Genomic DNA, 25,386 nt, shown 5'->3' on the forward strand with positions numbered 1-25,386 from the left:
AAGGCAGTGATGACGGAATCTACTAACTTGGATAAAATTCTGGTGTTGGAGTGATTTGCTAAATTTAGAGAAGAACAACGCTCTCGCTTCTTCAACTGCCTTTTGATATTTTTTCATTGCGTCTTTTTGTTACGTGATGAGGCAAGCTGCAACTTCCTCCCACAGTCCAAAAACATGCAGGTTGGGTTATTTGGTGACTTGAAATTGAACTTGTAGGTTTGAGTGTGGTGTGAATCTATGTGTCAGTCCTTTGATAGTCTGGCAACCTGTCCAGAGTCCAGGTTTCTTAACAGGACAAGCGGTTAGAAATAATGAATGAATTCATTTTCATCAGCACTCGCAAACCATGTCTGACTTTCATTTTTATGTCAGTGTGCAGACCATCAATACGTTGTTTATTGTCATAAACACTTAGTTACACAAGTTGCTACCTGCCCATATAATTGGAGCTGAGTAAGCGTCTGCACGCATCCCACAGTATAGTATGAAATGCAGTCACATACACACACTCATAATACAGTGTGATGGCAGCAAAGTGAACAGACATCTGTAACAAGCCTGCTAAAATCATTCAATGCTTAACCGAACCTTCAGTCTGATCGCATGCAGCAGTTTCAGGAAGTGGTCAAAAATCCATGTTGCAAGATGTGTTGTATGTGAATGTGAGAATGGGGCTGGGCTTGCCAGGTCTTTAAAATCAGCCAAAGCTGGTTCATTGGTCAGTGCGCTGCACACAACCTGTCAGTTTGCATTGTACTGTCTTCGAATCAGTAGAACCTGTGGGACGTGTGAGGCTCCTCTAATGATGCCAGGGGGGACTATGTCGAGTAAGTACACTAGAGTTTTTAACAAAGGTATCTGTTTTCACTTTCACGTTTTATCTTGTCCTGTGTCGATCTCTGCATCCACACCCCAAACCTGATTGCGTGCAGTGTATTGTGCTGTACATGAATACAGTCTGTAATGTTGTATCTGGTTGTGTAATGTGTTTAGACAGAAGCACACGGTATTGTACAGTCAGCTGGAAGTTTGGAGGATGATGCATACAGCTTGGTATGTACTTCAAACAGTAAATTAAATCAACATAATAATAAATCCTCACAGATCAGCTGCTGCTGTCGGGTCACATGGGCTCAGTCACATATCTGGTTTCCGTATGAAGCTATCTGGCATGTGGTTTTTCATAACAAGGTGTAATGTGTCTCTCAGAAAAACAGAAACAAAACAACAACGACACAAAAAACTACAAAGACATTAAAAGCAACAGGGACAATGCAGTTTATCAGCTGTTATTTTACTGTCTTTTTAGCAGCTTAATTCAGAAAACATGTTTTCAGTTTGTCTCAAACTGTGCCTGTCTGTGGTTTGGTAGTCAAAGCCTGTTCTCATGCCAGCTGCTGCTGTAAGTGTTCATATGACTGTGGCGAGACACAAAAAAACAAGATGCTGAGGTTAAAATGCTCCGTAGAGCTGACGACAGCTGAGACATCAGGTGATAACTCTCTGTGGGTTCGTCAAAGGAAGCAGATCCTTCATGTTATACATTATCATTTGATCTATTGTTAATATAAAAATATTTATTTGTAAATGCAACGTTGGGGTTTAAAACAAGCTCATGACAAAGGAGCAATGGACAAACTTAAACTCAACAGTTAAAAATTTCAACTAAGTCATTGCTGGTCAAGAATTGCCTCCGGGACATTTGAGGCACAGGTATTGTAAAGGTATTTCAGACTTACTGTGTCATGTTCAAGGGGTCATTTCATGTTGCACAAACTTGTCTCTGCTGTGTATCACACACAGCGTTAAATGAAATTGCCTCTGGCGGCTGAAACTGCTTTTATCAGAGTCTGGATTGTGTTTGTGCGTGACTGCATCGCCCCCGCAAGATTTTGGGGAGGGGGCTGATGTGATTTTCCGGGCTGCTGTTCTGGGGGGCCTGAGGTGGAGCCGAGCATTTTTCTTTTCTTCTCTTAGACTGTCCTGTTGCATCATGCCCCACCCACGCACATTTCTTCACCACATACTGTAACTCCGCCAAAAGTGGTTGCATGTGCAACCTGGCCTGTCCACCCCTGCCCTGCTCCAGTTTCTGCCAGAAACAGCACGCCAATTGTCAACATGCTCAGCCAGTTTGTCGAGGTGAATCTGGGTCTCTCCACATCCTCACCTGAGCTCGCCAAGCGTGACCCTCACCTGGGTCAGCACCAGGCTGCAATCTCCAAGGCTGAAAATGAAGCCAACACTCAAGTGCCAAAAACTGCAGTTCCTTAAATGGCCACTTGAGGCTGGCTCCAGGAGCGAGCCAATCCACACAGACTCCCATGTTAAAATGCCAAACTTTACAGCAGAAATAAACATGTTTACAGCCTGATACACAAAACAAACAAAGAAAAACAGGTTTTGGTCTATGTAGTTAAGCGTCTATGTATAAGGGATGCACGATATTATCAGTACATCATCGGTATCGGCCAATATCAGCTTTAAAATGAACTACCAGAATCGGCCAACATGCTTCTTCTAAATTTGCACAATGAGCAAAAAAATCCAGTATCATGCATCCCTGGTATACATGTCTATGACTACGATGACAACCTTAAAAATTGCACTAATCTGATTTGTTTTGGATATGAAAGAGATGGTCAAGTAAATGTTAGACATTATATTTGATTTATGCAAATTAATTAAATTATGGTCACTATCTTCGTGTGTGTCACGGATAAATTATACTTTTCTTCTACTCGAGATTTGCTCTTTATAAGAAGTGGATTGTAATGAAATTAAATATCACTGCCATCAAATAAGTAAATAAATGTTGTATTGTATTAACTTGTTCATGGTTGTTTGTTTTTAATCTCTTTCAGTCTTTGACTCTGTGCAGCCTTCCCCCATGAAGAACAACTTTCTGCACCACACCAGTGAAATCTCATTGACGGAGCTGATTGTGAGGCGAGGCCAGCCCTTCGACGTGGACGTTAAACTGACGAAACCTTTCGACTCTAAACTTCACCCACTCAAAATTGTTGCAAGTACAGGTTGGTGTTTCATTAAGTTATTTGTTTTGAGTATTTTTTGAGGGTCTGTTCTGCTCTACGAAGCCAAAACACAGTAATATCTGGAAAGAACTCCGACCATGTGGCATCTTTTTACTGTATAAAAACATATGAATTGTTATTAATGAAATATTGTCACCGTTAGCGAGACAGAAGAGTTAGCGTTGGCCTGACAGGGAAGTTAATGTTAGCGTCTTAGCTTAGCAGAGCAGCAGTAACTGAAAATATGCACACTTCTACACATGCGTAAGAAATAAGATAAAGTAAGATTTCATGCATTTTAATCTGAGTATTCAGCTCAACTCTAGTCGGTACTGAGTTTCCCCTGAAGATTGTAAAACTACATTTTAAGTTAGCTTGAAACTTTCCCACAGTTTTTCCTTAATTTCACATCTTAAAGTTTGAGGGATCTTGACAGCTAGTGAAATATCACATCACTACATTAACTGGATGGTCCAGTCTGTTTAAACCAATGGATGGATGAATGAATGGATGAATGGATGGATTGTTACATCGGTAAATGAAACGTCTGACTCCCTGTCTACAGGAGAACAACCAAGCGAGGACTCGGGGACAGCATCAACGTTCGGCATCCCAGATACTGCAAACCGGTCAGCATCAGCAAAGGCAGTGTGGAAGGTGGAGCTTCACAAAGACTCTGACCCAAAGTCGGGCAAACTGGTCCTCAGCATCACCCCCCCAGCTGATGCCCCCATAGGGGAGTACACCGTCATGGGTTGGCACAGGGATGAGGAAAAACTGCTGGCAAAGCCTGTGGTGCTCTTCAACCCCTGGTGTCGCGGTAGGTCAATTATCTGTCTGTCTGTTAAAATACTCTGTTACAAGTAAACTCCTGCATTCAAATTGACCTACTGCTAAGCCACGCCCCCTCCACTCACTCGGACAAACAATCAACATTCAGTGACCGGCGCTATGGCAGGTGTCACAGTACACGGCATTTCACAGGAGGCAATTGATGATTTTTGGAGACATAACAATCAGAAGTCATTGAGAAGTAACCAAAAGGGCCTAAACTACGCATTGGAGGGATATATTCATCATTTTATTGTTGAGAAGGTCGATGAAAAGCTTAAATTACAAGCCAAAATTTACAGGTCACAGTGTACGCTTGTGAACCGCATCTCAAGTTAGTGCCATTGAAGTTAAGGTTTTTGGCTCAGAATATGAGAAAAGGATAACGGCCTTTTTACCATCTTTACCAAGAGTGTCTCTCCGTTAGTTTGGTGCTACAGTATTTACACTGAATCATTCAGCATAACGTTTGCCAACCTTTGTTATCTCTGCCATTACAGATAACTTAATGAAGCTAAGCTCCAGAAGTTAACGTTAGCTTAACTAGAGCCCTTTGGACAACAGCTAACAATAATGTACGATCACCAAAGTACAAAACTAGAACAAAATATGCTAATGAACTCCCAGCAACCAAGGTGACATGATGAACAACGCAGCTAGGAGCTAACGTTAGGCTAACTTTAGCTAACGTTAGCTAGAGATGTTAAAGATAACTTTATATTTCTTTCCAGCAAAGTGACAATATGTTGCCTCAAACACGATGTTGACTTACCTTAGAACAGATGTAGACATCATTGTTAATCTTATTCACGTTGAGTTGATGTTGTGGTCTAACGTTACCACACAACTTTATCCAAAGGAGACACTTTTCTCGGTTGAGATGTGGTTTAAAGTGTAAAAAATACACCTGGTCGCCCAGCCTCTCAGGATACCTTGTGTCGGAGTTGCATGTACCCCATGCACACCGTTTGACCATTTTTAAACTTCAAATCTCAGAAAAAGCTCATAAAACCGACCGAAACTGACTTTCTGTAATGCATTTCAATGGACGTTCAGGCAGAGAATGTCTGAGTGTATGGGAATGGCTATACGCACTGTGATTGGCTCATCGCGTTTGAGGGCAGGACTTCGCCATAGGTCAGTTGTTACATAGGAGTAGGGCTGCACGATTAATCGTAATAAAATCGTGATCTCGATTCATTTGCATATGCGATCTAATTTTTCAGTGACGGCGATTCTGCCAGCCCCGCCCGTGCCGGGAGTCGGGACATCATCTGCTTGAAAACAAGCGCTCCCAACGACGCAGTGTTATATCACGTGATGCAGAGAACCAGCCGGCCGGCAGATTGGAAAGCAGTGAGACAGGGGGGAAACACACTGCACACTGTAGCCTCAGTTTGTGCCTCATACAGACCTGCTGGTAAAGTTAACTTAGCATTAGCAAGCGTGATAAAAGACGGCAGAGAGGCGACGTTGTGCAAATAACCCAAAGATTTATTAATTCTCTGTAGCAGTAAACACATGGGCCGATAACAAATGTGTTAACTAACTATGCTAAAACTTTACAAGCTATTCAGGGCTGCCGACGATAACATTAACATGACAAACAGCAAGGCAAGGGCAAGTTAACGTACCGACACTCCTCAGACACACACACACACACACACACACACACCGGACAGCCTCTCAGTCCTTAGCTGCTAACGTTAGCTCATGTACAACACAGGTACCACACAGAAACTTTTACAAAGGGTCATAATGTGCTTCTAGTGACTGTCAAATCGCCAGCGAAAGATGTTTACACTGCAGAAGAGGGTTCACTTTGCTGCAGGGTTCACCAAAACATTTTTTTTGTTTTTTTTTTTCTTTTAATAAATTGAACACACATTAAAGAACATATAAGATCCTGTAGAGAATTAATACATATAATACAATACGATAAACATTGTCAAATTAAATGAAGAAAGAGGATTTTTTAAAGGCAAATAAAATATTGGGGATTTATGTAAAAATATACAGAGACATATACAGTCAGGTACATAATTATTTGGACAATGATACAGTTGTCATCATTTTGGCTCTGTACACCACCACAATGGGTTTTAAATGAAACAATGAATACCTGCTTAAAGTGCAGACTCTCAGCTTTCATTTAAGACTTTTTTCAAAAATGTAGTATGAACCGTGTAGGAATTACAACCATTTCTTCACACAGTCCTCCAACTTTAAGGGCTCATAAGTATTTGGACAAACTAACATAATCATCAATTAAATAGTCAGTTTTAATACTTGGTTGCAAATCCTTTACAGTCAATGACTGCCTGAAGTGTTGGACACATAGACATCACCAGATGCTGGGTTTCTTCCCTGGTGATGCTCTGCCAGCCCTTTACTGCAGCCGTCTGCACTTCCTGCTTGTGTTTTGGATGTTTTGCCCTCAGTTTTGGCTTCAGCAAGAGAAACGCATGCTCAATTGGATTCAGGTCAGATGATATGACTTGGCCGTTGCAGAACATTCCACTTCTTTGCCTTAAAAATGTCTTTGGTTGCTTTTGCAATATGCTTCAGGTCAATGTCCATCTGCACTGTGAAGCATCGTCCAATGAGTTTTGAAGCATTTAGTTGAATCTGAGCAGGTAATGGTGCCCCAAACACTTCAGCTTCAAGCTGACCAGAGTTTATGTGCATTGTGTCTCTTGTATCAGGCACAGGTTTTGTTATTTAATGATATTTTTTTATTGTTTATTTATAATTTTTGTTACTTTTCCTTTTATATCAGGAAATAAGCACAATATATCTTTATGTTGAAAAAAATCGTGAGAGAATCGTGATCTCAATTATAAGCCAAAAAATCGTGATTCTCATTTTTTCCAGAATCGTGTCAACTGTCATAATTAGGGAGGTGGCAAAGTGGCAACTCAAGTAAAGTATAATAAGTTTGTACTCAAGTGCAGTACTTGAGTAAATATACTGCTATCTTTTACTTTTAATACGTTAAATACATTTTACTGATAATGCTGATGTTATCTTATGTGTAAGACTTTGAATGCAGGACTTTTACTGAAGTAAAGTATTTGAATACTTCTTAACCGAACACTGTCTGTCTGTCTGCATGTATTCACTCTCTGCAGACGACCAGGTGTACATGGAAAATGCGAAGGAGGTGGAGGAGTATGTGATGAATGAACAAGGAGTCTTGTACAGAGGAAGTAAAGACTACATCATGCCTCTAGACTGGGACTTGGGACAGGTACACACACACACACACACACAAATAACAGCCATAAAGATTTTAATCTTATAAGCAACTGAATACCTAATTGTGAAATTTAACCACTACTGAATACGTAGCCTTTATTCAGTATATCATGCATCTCTAGGTTTTATTATTATATGTCATAAATAATCAATAATTGCAGTCTGATATAAAATAAGAGCAGATGATGTCTCTTATAAAGTTTACATAATAATCCCATCTTCAGTTTAACACCACTGTGTTACCATCAGTAACATGAACTTGCACCTCCTCACCTCTCTTCCTGTCTGCTTCTGTCCAGTTTGAGGAAGACATAGTGAAAATTTCTTTAAAGATGTTGGACATCAGCCACAAACACTATGAGAACCCAGCTGAAGATGTTGCCTCTCGCAGCGACCCCGTCTACGTCGGCCGCGTGATCAGCGCCATGGTAGGACACAAGACAACTCCATGAACCTTTTACAGCAGCGAAGCATTTACAGGCCGACATTTCTGACTGTTGTGTGTCAAAATCCGGCCGTTACGTGATTCAGAGTGATGCCATGTTGGGGCTGGGGATGGAGTCTGCAACAAATTAAAGTCTCAACCCCTAAATGAGAGTAAAAGTAGGGTTTTTATTTTGGGTTTTCTGTGCTTATTAGCAAGTATTATTGTGCTAACATGATAAACTAAGATGGTGGTGGTGGTGGAAGCACTCGGGTAACTTACTTGAGTAAACTGTAAATGGACTGCCCTTGTATAGCGCTTTTTTTTAGTCTGCTGACCACTCAAAGTGCTTTTACACTACGTCACATTCACACAGTCACACACTGGTGGCCAAGGCAACCATACATGGTGCCACCTGCTATTCAGTGATCATTCACACATACCCACAAACCAATGGAACAGGCATCGGGAGCAATTTGGGGTTCAGTATCTTGCACAAAGATACTTTGACATGCGACACTGTGGAGTCAAGAACTCGTCTGTGCAGGGAGGCAGGTTGGTGAAGCAGTAGGTGCTCAAACTGTGTTTTTCTCCTATGTAATTTCACACTAGCTCCTGTATGTGTGTGTGAGAGAGAGAAATAAAGGGATGGTTCCTTATCAGTATATTTTTGAACGGTGGTATGAAGCCACATGACCCATCCCCACCTTCAGTGTTTCCCATGATATCCACTTCATGCCCCTCCCCCACAGCCAGTCAAATCACTAAAGGGTTAAAAGTAAAATTATTCATTATACAGAAAGGCCTGTTAGAAAGGCCACATATAAAAACATTAAGAAGACTTGGAAAATGTCTCTCGTGACACGGTTTTAGGGTCATTCTTTGGAGTTGTGATTTTGAGGCAAAAAAAAGTCACATTGTAAGAATGAGAGTTTCCTTGTTTTCTTCCAGATCAACTCTGAAGATGACCACGGTGTCTTGGAGGGAAACTGGGGAGGCAATTATGAAGACGGGTTCTCACCCTCTCACTGGAGTGGCAGTCACGCCATCCTTAAACGCTGGTACGACAGTGATTGCAAACCGGTCAAGTACGGGCAGTGCTGGGTGTTCGCTGGTGTGATGTGCTCAGGTAACGTCTCACTCTGCAGGTCCCACACCTGGAACATATGTAAAGATAATTATCAACTCCAGTCATCGCAAACTTAACTGACAATTTTTGACTCAAATGTATGGACTTGTTTCTCTTCTCTGTTTTATATGATTGTAGATTGAATGTGTTTAGGTTTGGGACTTACTGGAATGACTCAAATCTTTGTGTTTGGTTCCAGTGATGCGTCTGCTGGGTGTGCCCACCCGCACGATCACCAATTTTGCGTCAGCCCACGACACCAATGGGAATCTGACCATCGACCGGTTTTACGCCGAAGAGGGAGTCACACCAAAACAGACCCATGACAGTGTTTGGTGAGACACACAGCGCTTTAATACAAGTCCATCAAAAGTAAAACATGTCCCACCACATTCTGTCCTTCAGTTTCCAGTTTCCTTAAATTCAATACATTGATCTGTAATGTGACCGACTGATCATATGCACCTTATTCCTGAGGGCCATTGATTTGAGAAATAAAGTTTCACGAGACATCGCGAAAAAATATCAAATCAGAATTAGCAGAAGAGAATGACACTTAGACTGACAGGTCCGTCACTCAACGTCAGTACATGATCCCTGTCATTCCCCGTCTGACTTCATTCTCAATCTACATTAGAAAATTGCTCATTGTAAAATAAACTCAGCGACATACATTGAAATATGTATTTAGTCATTAGGGCTGAGAATGTGTTACTGATTTACCGTACGTCCATTATATCATATAAAAAAACGAATGCCAAAAGTTATTTTTTTAACTACTACTTTATATGACTATAACTGAAGTCTGCTGCTAAATTCAGCTTCATGTTTCTCTCAGAACAGTTTTTATATCGGAAGTTAAAAAAACGTGTAAACTGCATTGCTAATGCAGATGAGCGGAGGATTAGCTGTGAAGCATCACATTTATTCACTTTACATGGAGCTACAGTTAATACTGAATTATGTTCGTATCATTCATATTCATCAGAAATAAGAAATCATCTTTAGAAGGAGTAGATGTTAACCTTAAGCTAGCTCGGGCCATGTTAAAGTTAATATTTTAACGGAGCAAGGTGAGTTAATTGCTAGCGTGCTCGGTTGAAAAAGAAAAAAAAACACAAAGCTTTGAGATGGCTGTCAGAGATGGCAGAGGTATGATCACATGATCCTGTTTGAGCTATAACAGGTGGTGTGTTCCACGTTTTATTTCCCAATTACTCTTGGAAAGAAGAATAGAGTACTGTAAACAAACTGTTACCACTGGAAATCACCGGTTTCGGCTCAACGCTGGAAGTTGAACACATAATTACCTCCGCCAAGGAGGTTATGTTTTTGTCGGTGTTGTCTGTTTGTCTGTTTGTTTGTTTGTTTGTTTGTCTGCAAAATAACTCAAAAAGTTACAAACAAATTTTGATGAAATTTTTAGGAAAGGTGGATAATGGGACAAGGAACAGATGATAAAATTTTGGTGTTGATCGATTGAAGCAAAATGGATAAAATAATGAAGTCTATCGTCTGACAGCCTCAGCAGCAATTCCAATTTCTAATGACACGGTGAAAATAGTACCATCTGGTGGCTGGAAAGCATGTCTTCTTCTACTTGCTAAATATTGTTGTAATACTAAAGTTGAAATTGATGTGCTGTGTTGGAAAAAAAGAAAGTGAAAAATACAAAAAAACATATTATATTCTGTTTTGTTACAAAATAAAAATGAAATAAATACACCACAGTGTCTCCATGGTGAAGGCATATATAACCTAATAATGATAGTGATGCAAATAACCTAACTGTGATGCAGGCTGCAAAATCTGATGCAGAGGGGGAGGGAATATCACTTACTTGGCTGAGGTCTGCACTCTGAATGCTTTTCTAGTTCACGCAAGGTATCATGGGGGCTAAGAATAAGGTGGATAGATTATGTGTATACAAAACATTACAATCATAATTCAAAAATAATATTTAAAAAATATCACTGCATTTAGGAAAAAAAAGGACCCATGCTGTCACACTACACAAGTTATTTTAAGCTGTTAGCTAGCTAGTTAGCAGCACACGTTACAGACGTTTTCGAATTTATTTAAAGATTCCTTTTCCATGTCTGTGCTGATATAATATTCACATGCTGCTGAATTATTCATGGACACACTGCCTTGTAAATTCCCATGGGTGTGTAAAGTATCGTGCCAGACCAGTGCCACTCCTTACAGCTGAGTAAATGACAAAAATGAATAAAAACCAAATTAACAAGGGCAATCTGCCATGTTTTTAATGAGAAAGTGTTCCCAGTTTATAGAGGTCGGATCAGAGTAAAAAGGTTTCACATTAAACACATTCTCAGGCCTATTATCATGACAGCATGTCATGCCATGACGCTTTGAATACTTTTTTTTTTTTGGGTCTTTCCCAACACCTTAAGTGTTATACTCAAATATCAGAATAGACTTTATTGTCATTGCACAGGAAGTACAATGAAATTTGCTGTGCCGTGCCTGAATATAAAAATAAGAAAAATAGACAGTAATAAATACACAACACATACGTGTACACAATCATCCCAAATCAATTCCAATATTTAAGAGTTCATCTGAACTGTATGAGAGCGATGACTCACTCAGCCCCACACATATCCACTCACATAGTGGATATGTGCGGTTTCAGAGTTGGAGGTTTCAGAGAGCACTGAGCCGCTGCGTCTGTGCACGCCGCCATTCTCCACCCAGAAAAACAGAAAACATCAGAAAACAATATGACTAAATACTGTTGACATTTTAAATGTTTTATGCGTTCATGCCAGTGATAGCTGTGGCTGTGTTTTCGGGTTGTGCGTCTGATCATCCGTCGAATTCTTGTGAACCCATATCTTTATATCATCATATCATTAATCAGGAGAGACTCGTTCTTAGAGAATTTATTTACAGGTGCACTTAGGTATGAGAAATGTCTTTGGCGATCAGACCCCATCGTGATGTCATCTATTCCAGGAAGGTGGAAACCAAACCAACATGCTCCTCCTCTGCCCTCTTTATGCACCGCAGCCCCAAACTGCACATCATTTTTCTTTATTTAATTATCAGAGGCGTGATGTGGGAGACGTAAATAATATTTCAAATTAAGTTTTGGTTTAATAAGACCTGTGGACGTGGGAAAGCAATTTGCCGTCCGACCAGGCAGCTGTTGAACCCGAATCTGGCAGAGAGTTGGAGGGAGACGGTGTGGTTTTACGCCAGACTATCATACTTGTTGTTCAACTTAACGGTGGGTTATTGCCTACATCAGGCTGCCTGTATTAAGATGTTCTAATAGTGTTGTCATTTTACAACAGTGACAAACAATGCTGAGGCTCAGGGCAGACTGACAGAGATGTCACTCTGCTGATGTAAGCAATGCACTCGTCTGCAGCAGAGAGCTGTGACTGGGAGGAGCCTGCTGTAGCTGTTGTTATTGTGTGTACTTGAGCGTGTTTTTTGCATCTAGTTTAATGTCGAACTATTTTCGTTTGACTTTTTGGATGGTTCAGATGATACGGAGTTAACTGCACCTGTTTCATTTCATTTACCTGTCTCACATTACTGATAACAGAAGAAAATAAAATGTTTTTCTCACCTTCTTGAAAAGGTGGTTGAGGGAAGTTTACCATATTTGCGCATAGCCACAAACCTGTTGATATCCAAGTCTTTTATGATGTTTGAAAGTAGTTGTGTTTCTCCTTCCAACCAGAAATGTTGGCTTTTCTTTTGAGCATGCATCTCTACCCCAGCCTTGCAAACTGTTGGCTAGTTGGTTTGTATTCAACACACAGAGTCAACCATAAACAAGCAGGAGGCCGTGTGTTGGACCAGAATGTTCTGGTTCTTCTAAATCCAGTTTATCAGTGATGTATTTCAGTCTCACTGCACCACTGTGGCAGAATCTGAATGCTGTTTTGTGTTTTAGGAACTTCCACGTGTGGACGGAGTCGTACATGAAGCGCCCTGACCTGTCAGAAACAGGCAAATATGACGGCTGGCAAGTTCTGGATCCAACACCGCAGGAGATGAGCGATAGTACGGACTCCTTTGTTTATCTCCATAAACTTTAAATGTGATGTGCTTTCTTCCCTGCTCTGATGACCTTATTTCTCGCCCTAATTTTACACGCTGACCTGTTTCTACTCTGAGATTTTATCAACAGTGTCACTCATAAGTCCAATGCCATCCAAACAGGGATTTAGAAAAATAATTTAATGGTAGCATGCAATGAAAAAATGACTTTGATGCAGATGATGATGACCAGGGAATGAGAACGGGCTGGAAAGCCCCTTTAAAGAAGTATTTCACTGCTGGAAAGAGTCTTTTCATAATGCAGAAAAATGCTTATTAGTTGTAGACATATTTTAGTCATTTTTATCCGTCATAGTTTTAGTTGACGAAAATTCTAAACGTTTAAGTCGAGAAAAATTCCCGACATTTTAGTCATTATGTTTTCCATGTTTTTGGTCGTCAAACTAATCCAGTGAATGAGAGTCAAGGTGACAGGTTGTATAGAAATTTAATTTAGACAATTTTTACTACAACAACTAATAATTTCTACACACTTACAAATTGTCATTTCCTGCGGGGATCAGCTGTGAAGTCCGACGGCCAGTGGCCGCTTGCTCCACTGCCGTTCCGCGGCTAATGACCGGAGCTAACTGCTAACAGCCACCGCTGCAACTCCCAAACTCCACAAAATTCATTCAATAGCTCCACCATCCACAGTCAGACACACACGGCTGATTATTTACTGCTGAATTACAGCTCACAACTCGCACCAACGGTGCACGCTGCTCCAGTGTGAGTGTTTTTGCTGGCTATGTAAACATCCTGGTGTGGACTATTAACTTGAGTTTACCAGCCTGTCTCTTATGCAGCATGTGAAGAAAATTACAAGCACGGCTGCTCTCAGCTTTCAGTGTCAGATAGTCCACCACATTTTCGTCACGTCTTGTCTCATCGATGATAAAAAATAATCGATTTTGTCTTACTTTTTATTATCAAGATCTATTTTTAGCTCTTCATTGTTGTGTTTTCGTCATGGAAAAAAAGGTCATTGATGAAAAATTATCATCATAGTTATCGGGGAGGGGGTGTGGTCCTCTTCTGACAGACAAGACAAAAATGTGGAAGTTCAGCCTGCAGTTTGAGCAACAGCCCGAGAGCCAGCAAGACGTGTTTTGCATCATCAGGTTGAGTTTTTCTGGGAGGGGAGCAGGAAGATGAAGGCGCTGGTTAGATGGAGGGAAGTTTACCATAGTTCATTTACACATACTACCCACAGTTATGACACAAAGCTGGTTGAAAATCTGCAAAGTATCCTTTTAAAGTTATCACCTGTAGAAGTTCTCTTTGACTGCAGGAGATTATGATTGCATATGTGAGTTTCTTTTTGTATTAAAAGGAAACTCTATCCAAGAGGAGTCTTAAGTTCAGGACTGACGAAGCCTCTTAGATACGAGGTGAAACATTTTCCAGTTGCCGACAATACAGCAATTAGGACATCACGTGGCAGCAAAGTGAGGAATTCAGATCAGACAGTGGTTTTCTGTGGTGGAAAAAAAAATCTACTTTAAGTTGAGCAGTTTGTTACAGCATTTCATGATTTAATTGTCTCTTCTCCTGTAGATGTTTACTGCTGCGGTCCAGCCTCGGTCAAAGCCATCCGGATCGGACAAGTAGACCTCAAATATGACTGCCCTTTTGTCTTTGCTGAGGTCAATGCTGACATTGTTGAATGGCTGGTCAGTGAGCAGAGCTTGAGTCTAACCTCATCAACATATACATTTAATCAAGGGCTGCAGCAAAAGCTACTTTGATTGCAGATTTTGTGTGATGCATTGTTTCTTTTCGTTGTTTCTTTTGTTTGTCCTGTCAGGTCAAAGAAGATGGCTCACAAACAAAGATCGAGTCTTTCCCTGGGAGAGTTGGTATCAATACCTCCACCAAGGCTGTCGGCTCCAAAAAGAGGGTGGACGTCACCGACACCTACAAACCAAAAGAGGGTGGGTTCACCTAACAAACAGATCACACACACAAACTACTGAACTACAGTAGTGGCTCTGGAAATTGACCGAATTTCTTCATTTATAGGGTCAGATAAGGAGAGGGCTGTCTTTAAGTATGCCGTCAACGTCACCAAAGACTACTCTGCAACTGATGACGATGAAGAGATGGAGGAAGAAGAAGAAGAAGAGATGGAGGAGAATGACGGCGCTGAAGAAGGGGAGGACAGCGTCGAGACAGAGGAGGGTGCTGAGGATGAAGAGGTGGAGGAGCCAGACAATGACGAGACAGAGGAGGATGAGGAAGCTCCAGCTCCAGCTCCAGCTCCAGCTCCAGTTCCACCAGTGGTCATGACGTTTGTAGAGGTGCGTCACAGAAAGCAAAGTCCCTGAGTTTCCCTTTAGTGCAATTGAACAGTGTGTTTTTTATCTTATTTTTAGTCTCAATTTTGTTTCTCAATGTTTTTTTCTCTGGTTAGGTTTAGGCACAAAAACCATTTGGTTATGATTAGGAAAAGATCACATTTTGGGGGTCCGATCCCTGCTGGAAATGCAGTGACGTCTCAGTAAAAATCAACCGCTATCTGTGGCACTACCCTGGGAGAAACACAAGGACAAAAAACAACTGTGTTTGGTGGCTAAGAAGTTGCTGGAAACACAGCAATGACCCGCTAAATCACAACCGGTTTTGTTGTTTGTGAGTCACAAACAATGGTCTGCAGCTTGGCAGTCTTCTCACCTAGGTGATACGCCATCCACCCTCTCCTCCACCTCCAGATCACAGTGTCAGCTCATAAACTACATCAGTTTAGAGATGTTGATATGATACGTATGAAATGTGCCCATGTTATGAATCTGTGGTTTGAAGAAACATACGATGCCAACATTTTCTTCCAGTGATGTGGCTGGTGATGTAGCACTGAGCGAAAGCTAAATGTTAAACAGACAACAGCGTGCAGAGTTAAGGGGGATTGAAACTTGTGTGGCAGACCCTTTACTGTGGCCTACGGCGTTGTGAGCATTTATACTTGTGCAGTGGTGTGTCTGTGTCACTCTGCAGTTAAACCTCCAAAACACTAGTCGACAGCGGGGTTTCTGTGAAGTGCTGTAAAGTTAAGTTGATTCGAAACACACTTTAAACACACAAATACAACATGCTAATGTTTTTAGTACAAGCCTATGGCATTTTACATTGTATAAATTAGCTTAGTGGCTAGCATACTTTTCCTCTACTCATATAAAACCAGGGACAACAGCAACATTTAACAAAAGTAACGTTACAAAAGTCGGCTCCATCACAACTCACAAGGTTCACTGGCAAAACAACTGTCTTATACTAAACACACCACCGGTGCTAATATGTGTATCTGGTGCTAATATGGTGTTAAAATGCACTAGAATACAGGAAATGGCATCTACTTAATTGAAAATGTTTGTGGGGAGGACCCCCAGACTCCCCCAGGGATTTATTTCTTTCATACATCCATGTGTCTGTGTGTTCTTCACAGTCCAATGTTGAATCTACACAGTTCTCGTGGATGCTGATCCTAACTACAAACTAACTTGAGTAGTCTGTCTAGTTAGTCTGTTTTAAGGCTATATAATGTGCCATTTGTATAACACACAGTACAGGCCAAAAGTTTGGACACACCTTCTCATTCAATGCGTTTTCTTTATTTTCATGACTATTTACATTGTAGATTCTCACTGAAGGCATCAAAACTATGAATGAACACATGTGGAGTTATGTACTTAACAAAAAAAGGTGAAATAACTGAAAACGTGTTTTATATTCTAGTTTCTTCAAAATAGCCACCCTTTGCTCTGATTACTGCTTTGCACACTCTTGGCATTCTCTCGATGAGCTTCAAGAGGTAGTCACCTGAAATGGTTTCCACTTCACAGGTGTGCCTTATCAGGGTTAATTAGTGGAATTTCTTGCTTTATCAATGGGGTTGGGACCATCAGTTGTGTTGTGCAGAAGTCAGGTTAATACACAGCCGACAGCCCTATTGGACAACTGTTAAAATTCATATTATGGCAAGAACCAATCAGCTAACTAAAGAAAAACGAGTGGCCATCATTACTTTAAGAAATGAAGATCAGTCAGTCCGGAAAATTGCAAAAACTTTAAATGTGTCCCCAAGTGGAGTCGCAAAAACCATCAAGCGCTACAACGAAACTGGCACACATGAGGACCGACCCAGGAAAGGAAGACCAAGAGTCACCTCTGCTTCTGAGGATAAGTTCATCCGAGTCACCAGCCTCAGAAATCGCAAGTTAACAGCAGCTCAGATCAGAGACCAGATGAATGCCACACAGAGTTCTAGCAGCAGACCCATCTCTAGAACAACTGTTAAGAGGAGACTGCGCGAATCAGGCCTTCATGGTCAAATAGCTGCTAGGAAACCACTGCTAAGGAGAGGCAACAAGCAGAAGAGATTTGTTTGGGCCAAGAAACACAAGGAATGGACATTAGACCAGTGGAAATCTGTGCTTTGGTCTGATGAGTCCAAATTTGAGATCTTTGGTTCCAACCGCTGTGTCTTTGTGAGACGCAGAAAAGGTGAACGGATGGATTCCACATGCCTGGTTCCCACTGTGAAGCATGGAGGAGGAGGTGTGATGGTGTGGGGGTGTTTTGCTGGTGACACTGTTGGGGATTTATTCAAAATTGAAGGCACACTGAACCAGTATGGCTACCACAGCATCCTGCAGCGACATGCCATCCCATCCGGTTTGCGTTTAGTTGGACGATCATTTATTTTTCAACAGGACAATGACCCCAAACACACCTCCAGGCTGTGTAAGGGCTATTTGACCAAGAAGGAGAGTGATGGAGTGCTGCGGCAGATGACCTGGCCTCCACAGTCACCAGACCTGAACCCAATCGAGATGGTTTGGGGTGAGCTGGACCACAGAGTGAAGGCAAAGGGGCCAACAAGTGCTAAACGCCTCTGGGAACTCCTTCAAGACTGTTGGAAAACCATTTCAGGTGACTACCTCTTGAAGCTCATGGAGAGAATGCCAAGAGTGTGCAAAGGGTGGCTATTTTGAAGAAACTAGAATATAAGACATGTTTTCAGTTATTTCACCTTTTTTTGTTAAATACATAACTCCACATGTGTTCATTCATAGCTTTGATTCCTTCAGTGAGAATCTACAATGTAAATAGTCATGAATATAAAGAAAACGCATTGAATGAGAAGGTGTGTCCAAACTTTTGGCCTGTACTGTATAAACATGTCGAAAGCGCCCTTGAAAACACGTGGAACTTAGTGCCCTCTGCAGTGGCTGTATGTGCCCTTTTTTTTCTTTTCGCCCCTGCCCTTCAAAAAGTCTGTGCACGCCACTGTGCCTAACACCTCCTCTTAGCTGTTACAAAATCACCCTAATCCGGCTCATGCTTAAACAAACACACACCTTTAACTGTTATTATGGAATGGGGGTTTCACATTTATTTGCGTAAAGCACACCCAAATAAGGAATGTTTTTTTGGCACTGTTGTATAGCGTGCCCATGCAGAAACACTCTCACCATCCCATGGTAGAGCACAAGCTCGAGTGCATAATTACTCTTATGTAACACTGAACTGATCAACCTTATTAAAGACCAACTTAGCTTTGTTTCAATTAAGTTTCATTTGGCCCTTCATCTATGTCTCCGTCCTGCCATGGCAGGTGACTCACCCGACAAACGGGATGGATGTGAGTTTGAAGCTGACGCTGAAGAGCAGTACTGCCAGGCAGCTGTCCATCAACATCAGCGTCCAAGCCATGCATTACAACGGCAGGCCAGCTGTCAACATCAAGCATGAGGTTATGGAGAGGTCACTGGAACTTGGGAAAGGTGAATCTCTTTCACTGGACAGAGGTGTTTCTGTTGACTGCTGGAGGCAGATAAATAAAAGGGTGGAGAAATAAAACCAAAACCGTCTGCAGGTTTAGACACTATGAGGGATAGGTGAGAAAACATTGTATGTTTTTATGGAATTTGTTGTGAACCGACTTTAAATCTTCCGTCTCCTCTCTGTCTCTCAAAGCTCTGTCAATCCCTATCCGGATCCCGTTCATCATCTACCATGAACACATGATTAATGCTGACAGCATGAACGTATCAGCTGTGGTTACAGACATGGAGAACCCAGATCACACGTACCTGGCTGATGATGAAGTTGTGCTGCTTGACCCTCCCATTTCCCTGGAGGTCAGTATAAAACCTCTGTCTCTAATATCCCGTATTGTCTGGCTTCATTCAGCTGTTTGTCACATTGGTATCTCATCTCACACTCAAAGTCTGGGATTTTAGAAAAACAATCTAAAAACTAATGAAATAGTAATAGCAATACTAATATAATTCATTAATACCTTTGTCTATAAAGCTTTAAATAATGGCAACGTGCTTGAAGTTTTTTATTCATTCATCTTTTGTTTGTTTTGTTACATCTGGTGCATAATGTTGATTTGCTGATGTACTACGTTGTATTTTTATAGTTGCAATATGAGTGTAGAGCCCAAGACAAATTGACTTTTGCACACGACGTCTGTATTTTTCACAAGCATGTCAGAATCTTCCTCACTCATCTTATAGAACATGATGCATTGCTGTAGGTGAAACTATCCAACAGTATATTTAGGAGTGAAAATGAGCACAACCTTCAACATCTACAGTAAAATGCAACATATAGGCCCTGATCACACGGAAAGTGTTTTAGCAGCTGGAGGCGGCTTTTTGTAATTGTTTTTAATGAGAATGAAGCTTTTTGCTTGCGGTTTTGCATTGCAGCCTGCCCCACATATCTGCGCTCTAGGCGCCTGGCATTTTTGCCGCAGCGCTCTAAACACATTGAGTTGAAAAACTTCATCTCAGAGCGGAAAAGTGCCCCACGTTTCTTTTTTCGTCATCTTTGTCCAATTGGATGATTTGAGAGGCGGGCCTTCTGTGGTGGTCACAACAACAAGTTTACAGTTGGTAAACAATGGAGGAGAAATTGGTGGTATTGGTTGCTGGATACCCAGAGCTATACAGCTGGACGATAGAGAGCAGGTTGTCAAAATATGCCTAGAAACAGCCATCATCGAGGAGAAGCTCCTGGACCAACTGGTGGTACTCCCCATGACCCACCCTCTTTTTTAGGGTCTGCAAAATGCATTCTGTTTGATCGGAGCCTAATGCAGCAGTAATAATAATCCAAAAACATCAGATAGTGTAGTAAAACACTGACAGGGAACATTTACTGCAGAGAAAATACTTTTACTTTGAGTAATTCAAGTATATTTAGCTGAAAATACTTACATACTTTTATTTAAGGTTTTGAATGCAGGAAGTATTTTACAAAGTGGTGTCAGTACTTTTACTTAAATGTGGGCCATTGTTATGTCATTACTTGGTTAGAGTTTGGGAGACAAATATAATAATTAACATCAATAAATCATCAATCAATCAATTAAAAAAAATATATACAACGAGGATATTTTTGGCAGATATATAGATGAGGACAGGTTGTGTTAGAGTGCATATTTATTTAGTAACACTGGGTGGTACTTTGACTGTAAATAAACTGGGTTTATTACTTATTTATTTAATTGGGTTGTAAATAGACTGTAGAATTTGTTGAAATATTGTATAAGTTAAAAAAAGAAATGTAAGGAAGGGACAGGGACTTATAATTTTTACTTCTGCCTACTTCTGTTTGGACACTGTTATCCACGTCTTGTTTGTTTTTAATTATGTTTTTTTTTTTGGTTTAAAATAAAGTCATACATCTATTTATTAAAAATTTTTGTCGACGCTCATGATATAAAAAAATATAACCTTAAATGTACACTGCAAACTTCTTTACATAAAAGCACATCTTGTGTTTGGGCTGTTTTTCTCTCATCTTGATGCATGATGGGAAGTGATGTTTCAAGAGGTTGCAGTTTGGTTTCCTGACTGAGTGTATCTGAATTATCTGTTAAAATGTGTGTATTCCAGATTTTCGGTACGCTCCGAGTCCACCGTGAAGCGGTAGGGGAGGTGGTTTTCAGGAACCCGGCCAACGAGACACTGACAAACTGCCATCTGACTCTCTCTGGAAGTGGCCTGTGGCGAGATGAGGTTGAAGTCAAGTGAGTGTGTTTTCTTACAGCTGATCATCTTTTGGTACCTGACAGTTTTCGATACTTGGCGCTACGGACACATTTGAGTCGGCACCAAAAAGGTTTTGTGGTTTGACACCCAGCTTTAGTTTGTGGTATATGACGGCAAAACAGTGCATCCATTCAAAGTTGTGTTTCCTTTTTATAATCCAGACAACACCAGGCAACATAAAGAGCTTTACTCTCAAACTAATCTTTGTTTATTTTTACTCTTTGTGTTACTCACAGGATTCCAGATCTGAGGCCAAACAGACAAGTTCGTGTCAAGTTCTTTTTTTACCCATACAAGGCCGGTGAGAAGACCGCCATGGCCGACTTCGACTGCAACAGCTTCAGAGACGTCAAGGTCTCTTGCCCGGTCAACATCGAGAAGTAAATTCTCCCTGATGCTGACTGAGAGTCACATATGTTTACTCAGAAAGGTTTACTGTGGAGGTATGGAAGAATATAAAGTTTTCTTCAAGAATTCAATGTAACACGCAGGGAGTAATTATTATACAAATGGTCATATGCGGGTGAAGTATCCCTTTAATGTCAGTAAGGTGTCCACAACAGTGCAACAATGACTCTGCTTTGTAACAGGTGAGGGTAGAGGTGGGCTATTTTTGATAAGTTTCTCCTCAGCATGTGAAATAAAATAAATATCAGTAAATCGTCTGAGAGTTTGAACATGTTTGCAGTAATGGAATTACTAGAACTATACACAATTTCAAGTCATGCTTTTTAGACAAAGTAAGACAAAAAACGTCTCATGGATAAGTAGAGTTTCTCTATAAAGGGTGATGTGGGAGTACTCAATGCAACATGCATCATTAAGAGAACCTTTTAGATTTGATGAGCGTAAATCATCAGGTACATTTCAGTTTATAGCTTTTTGTGAAGCATACATTTAACAATTTCCATTTTTACTTTGACTTCATTCAGTGATTTCCAAAAGAAAGAGCATGTTGTTTTCAGTCAAATGTGGGTGCAGGTCATAGACTGTGTAAAAGAAGTGGAAGGAGCCACCATGACGTCGCCCACTGGTTTGTGAACATAGACATATATATGTAGATGCCGCATTGACTGCCTGAGCGTGTCCTGCGCCACCGCCATCTTGGATGGGTCTCGCTTCGCCTCCACAGTGCATTCACTTCTATTGAGGAAGGAGCTGTATGCACAAGTAAAATAGAATAACTCACTGAATTTTCAACTGATTTTCACGTGGTTTGGTTTGTTACAAACAGCACCCATGTAGTTATAATACAGGATGCTTTCGTACATTAAAAATGCGGGATTTCATGCTTTAATACTTTCTGCAGATCACGACAGCATGTTATTTAGGTCACAGCACAGTTCTTTTATTCACCTCAACCCCAGAGTGGGATACATATACATATACAGTATATATATATATATATATATATATAGAGAGAGAGAGAGAGAGAGATAGATAGATAGATAGATATATACTGGTGAATAAAAGAACTGTGTTGTGACCTAAATAACATGCTGTTGCTGTCTGTTTATTGTATTAAAGCATGAAATCCCGTATTTTTAATGTACGAAAGCATCCTGTATCGTAACTACATGTGTGCCGTTTGTAACAAACCAAACCGCGTGAAAATCAGTTGAAAATTCAGTAAGTTATTCTATTTTACTTGTGCATACAGCTCCTTCCTCAATAGAAGTGAGTGCACTGTGGAGGCGAAGCGAGACCCATCCAAGATGGCGGCCGGCTAGGATGTCGGCTCCAATAGGCAGCGACAGTCAATGCGGCGTCTATGTATATATGTCTATGTTTGTGAAGGCCTGTTTTGAAGCCTCTCATTTTGGCATTTGGCCATCGCCATCTTGGTTGTTTGGAGCCAGAAGTGACCATATTTGGACAAGAGAGTGGAGCTGTAAAGCAGTGAGGGGTTGATATGACTAGGACATCCGTTGCATATCCGACCAAGAACTGACTGAACTTCAGTATTGCTGCATTGCTGCCAACCAGGAATTCTTATGTGTTTCCAAAGTCAAGCAAACCTAAAAGCATAATCTACCATAATCTACTGTAATAGGAGTATCGGTGACCCGTTTACAGGTATAAAACAAACAAACAGATGTGTAAATCAAATCAACTTTATTTAAATGGCAGTTTTCATACAACAGTAACACCATGTGCCTCACAGAGGTTAAAAACAACAAAGATCCAAAACAGAAAACAAAAAGAAAAGAGAAAACCCAACCCTCCCACCCAACAAATAGCTATTTAGCTCATAAAATTGAGTTAGTAGCTAGGTAAGAATGATCTAAAACAGAGACATAAAATGCATCAAAACTAAAACAACAAAAGATAAAGATTAAATGAGATAAGAATGTAAAAAGAGGAAGGGTAAGAATATAAAAAATAAATAAAGAATAGATAATAGATGGATAAATCGGTTATAAGAGGAATTTAAAATAGATAAATAAAGAGATCAATTAAAAGCCTGATTAAAAAGATGAGTCTTGAGCCTCTTTTTAAAAACATGATGTACCATTATGTACCATAATGTTACTCTCTACATTTTGAAATAAACAAATTATAAGCATGACTTAATATGATCAAGACACCTAAAAGTAAAAACAAGGCCGTTTTCATCAACTTACAAGCAAGTGTGCATCAGACATGCTGTAAGTGAATGGATTTTCTGGTCGGGAAGGTAATGCCCTCATGCCCCACTAGAGGGCGCGTGAGGCTTAACTTCAGCATACCACAGGGGTCAATGGAAGTGTCGTCACTCTGGTATTGTAGGGTCCTAGATCTGACTAATGCGGGATTTATACTTGCGTGTCAGCTCTATGCAGAGCCTACACACGTGGCCTACGCAGTTGTGAGCATTTATACTTGTGCGGTGGTGTGTCTGTGTCACTCTGCAGTTACACCTCCAGAACACTAGTTTCTGTGCTGTAAAGTTTAGTTGATTCAAAACACGTTAAACACGCATTAAATATGACTTAATAGAGACAGTTTCAAGCACAGGTACACAAATCAGCTTCACTATAACAATATTTACATTGTATAAATTAGCCTGGCAGCTAGTGGGCTTTTCCTGTACTCACATGAAGCCAGGGACAACAGCAACATTTAACAAAGGTAACATTACAAAATTCGGCTCAGTTACAACTCACAAGGTTCACTGACAAAACAACTGTCTTATACTAAACATGTTTTATACACAAATACAACATGCTAACGTTATTAGCACAAGCCTATGGCATTTTACACTGCATACATTAGCCTAGCCAAGAGCTGATATTTCCTCTGCTCATATGAAGCCAGGATAAATCACACACAAGACTTAAAATGCTATTTTTTGTGGAGGCTTTATTGTCTTCACAATTCATTGTTTCTTATCTGTGAAATTAAAGTAAATAAAAGCTTTGTTTCCACTGAGGGAAATGGTCTCAGCTTACAATAATAGACAGGAGGTCTGCGTCGCCAAGATATGTAGTTTCATTTCTGAGGAGGTGAACGTCAGGCTACAGTTTAGACTCTACGCCGTAGGTTTGGCATCAATTCAATGCAGAAGTATAAATCCCACTTAAGAACGCAAGCAAACCACCATGGTAGTGACGTGTCAGTCACAAGGTAGCCACGCCCTGAAGCATACCGTGTTATTGTCTATTTTACTCTAAGTGGGACCATAACTTACTAAATGAACATCTTGCTGTACTGAAGAGGACATTAAACTAGTGATTGAGGCCATGAACTCATCAGGAAAACCTTTACTAAGGTAATAAATCAAGTGAGTAGTAGAGTCATTCTCTCAGAGACAGTAGAGTCGCCATCTAGTGACCATTAAGGCACTTCTGCATTAACTTCACTTCTCAGACCCAGAGGCTCAGTGTTACCGACTTGTTTCCAATGATAGTCACCAGCACAAGCTCCAAACGTTGCTAAAAGTCACCAGATGTTGTCATATGCTTATTTGCATATTGGTGGTGTCATCATGTGTTAATGGAAGCATTAATACTCTACTGAATTAGATTCAAAACATTTGAGTGGCATGAGAGCAATAGCACTTACACTACAGTGCTACAGAAGTCGCAAATTTTTTTGCCAGTTGCATTTCAGAAATAAAGTCGCAAGGGTCTGAAAAGTCACTGAATCTATAGTGATAAAGTTGGAAACACTGCAATGCTACATTCACTTCTTTATACAGTCTGTGGTGCAGGGTATAAAAAAGCCGACTATGCAACTAACAGTTGGGATTTTTTGTCAGAACCAAACTTATTAGGGTCCGGGCAGCTAAGCTGCCAGGACACTATTGTATTCCTAGGAATTCTTTCTTTCTTTCTTCCGAGGAAGTCATACTTCATACTTACTCCATACTTTACAGAAATGTCCGGCCCCATGCCAGATTTACTTAATTCCAAGGACATGTCAATATTCCTCCTTGGGGGGGGAGGGGGGCACAGTAAGCGTTTAAATTTAAAAATCTTTAAAAATACCTACAAAATCAACAGTACATGCTACAGTTTTGAAACTTTCACCAAACTGTAGCCCCAATACTGCTGAAACTTTAGTCCACTTAAACTCATT

At 40.6% G+C, this 25,386-nt stretch overlaps 1 protein-coding gene across 1 annotated transcript; it reads left to right on the forward strand.

The window, feature by feature from the left end:
• LOC117256645 (protein-glutamine gamma-glutamyltransferase E-like) lies at positions 1 to 21,491 on the forward strand. The gene is made up of 15 exons (XM_033626183.2): positions 1 to 827; positions 2,865 to 3,035; positions 3,601 to 3,855; positions 6,998 to 7,116; positions 7,424 to 7,552; positions 8,500 to 8,677; positions 8,877 to 9,012; positions 12,612 to 12,721; positions 14,318 to 14,433; positions 14,568 to 14,694; positions 14,783 to 15,060; positions 18,375 to 18,543; positions 18,737 to 18,900; positions 20,671 to 20,804; positions 21,063 to 21,491. Exons 1-15 carry the CDS (start codon positions 575 to 577, stop codon positions 21,208 to 21,210), a joined length of 2,487 nt encoding a protein of 828 aa, XP_033482074.2. The 5' UTR covers positions 1 to 574; the 3' UTR covers positions 21,211 to 21,491.
• Positions 21,492 to 25,386: the final 3,895 nt, after the last annotated feature.

The sequence above is a fragment of the Epinephelus lanceolatus genome, chromosome 1, assembly GCF_041903045.1.
Source record: "Epinephelus lanceolatus isolate andai-2023 chromosome 1, ASM4190304v1, whole genome shotgun sequence".
Taxonomy (NCBI): Eukaryota; Metazoa; Chordata; class Actinopteri; order Perciformes; family Serranidae; genus Epinephelus; species Epinephelus lanceolatus.

What these genes read in the sequence shown, in the direction of transcription:
- LOC117256645 (XM_033626183.2), top strand. Translation starts at nt 575, where the DNA reads ATGCTTAACCGAACCTTCAGTCTGATCGCATGCAGCAGTTTCAGGAAG. An exon ending in ACCGCAGGAGATGAGCGATA is followed by an intron (nt 12,722 to 14,317) that starts GTACGGACTCCT and finishes CTTCTCCTGTAG; the next exon opens with ATGTTTACTGCTGCGGTCCA. An exon ending in CGAGATGAGGTTGAAGTCAA is followed by an intron (nt 20,805 to 21,062) that starts GTGAGTGTGTTT and finishes TGTTACTCACAG; the next exon opens with GATTCCAGATCTGAGGCCAA.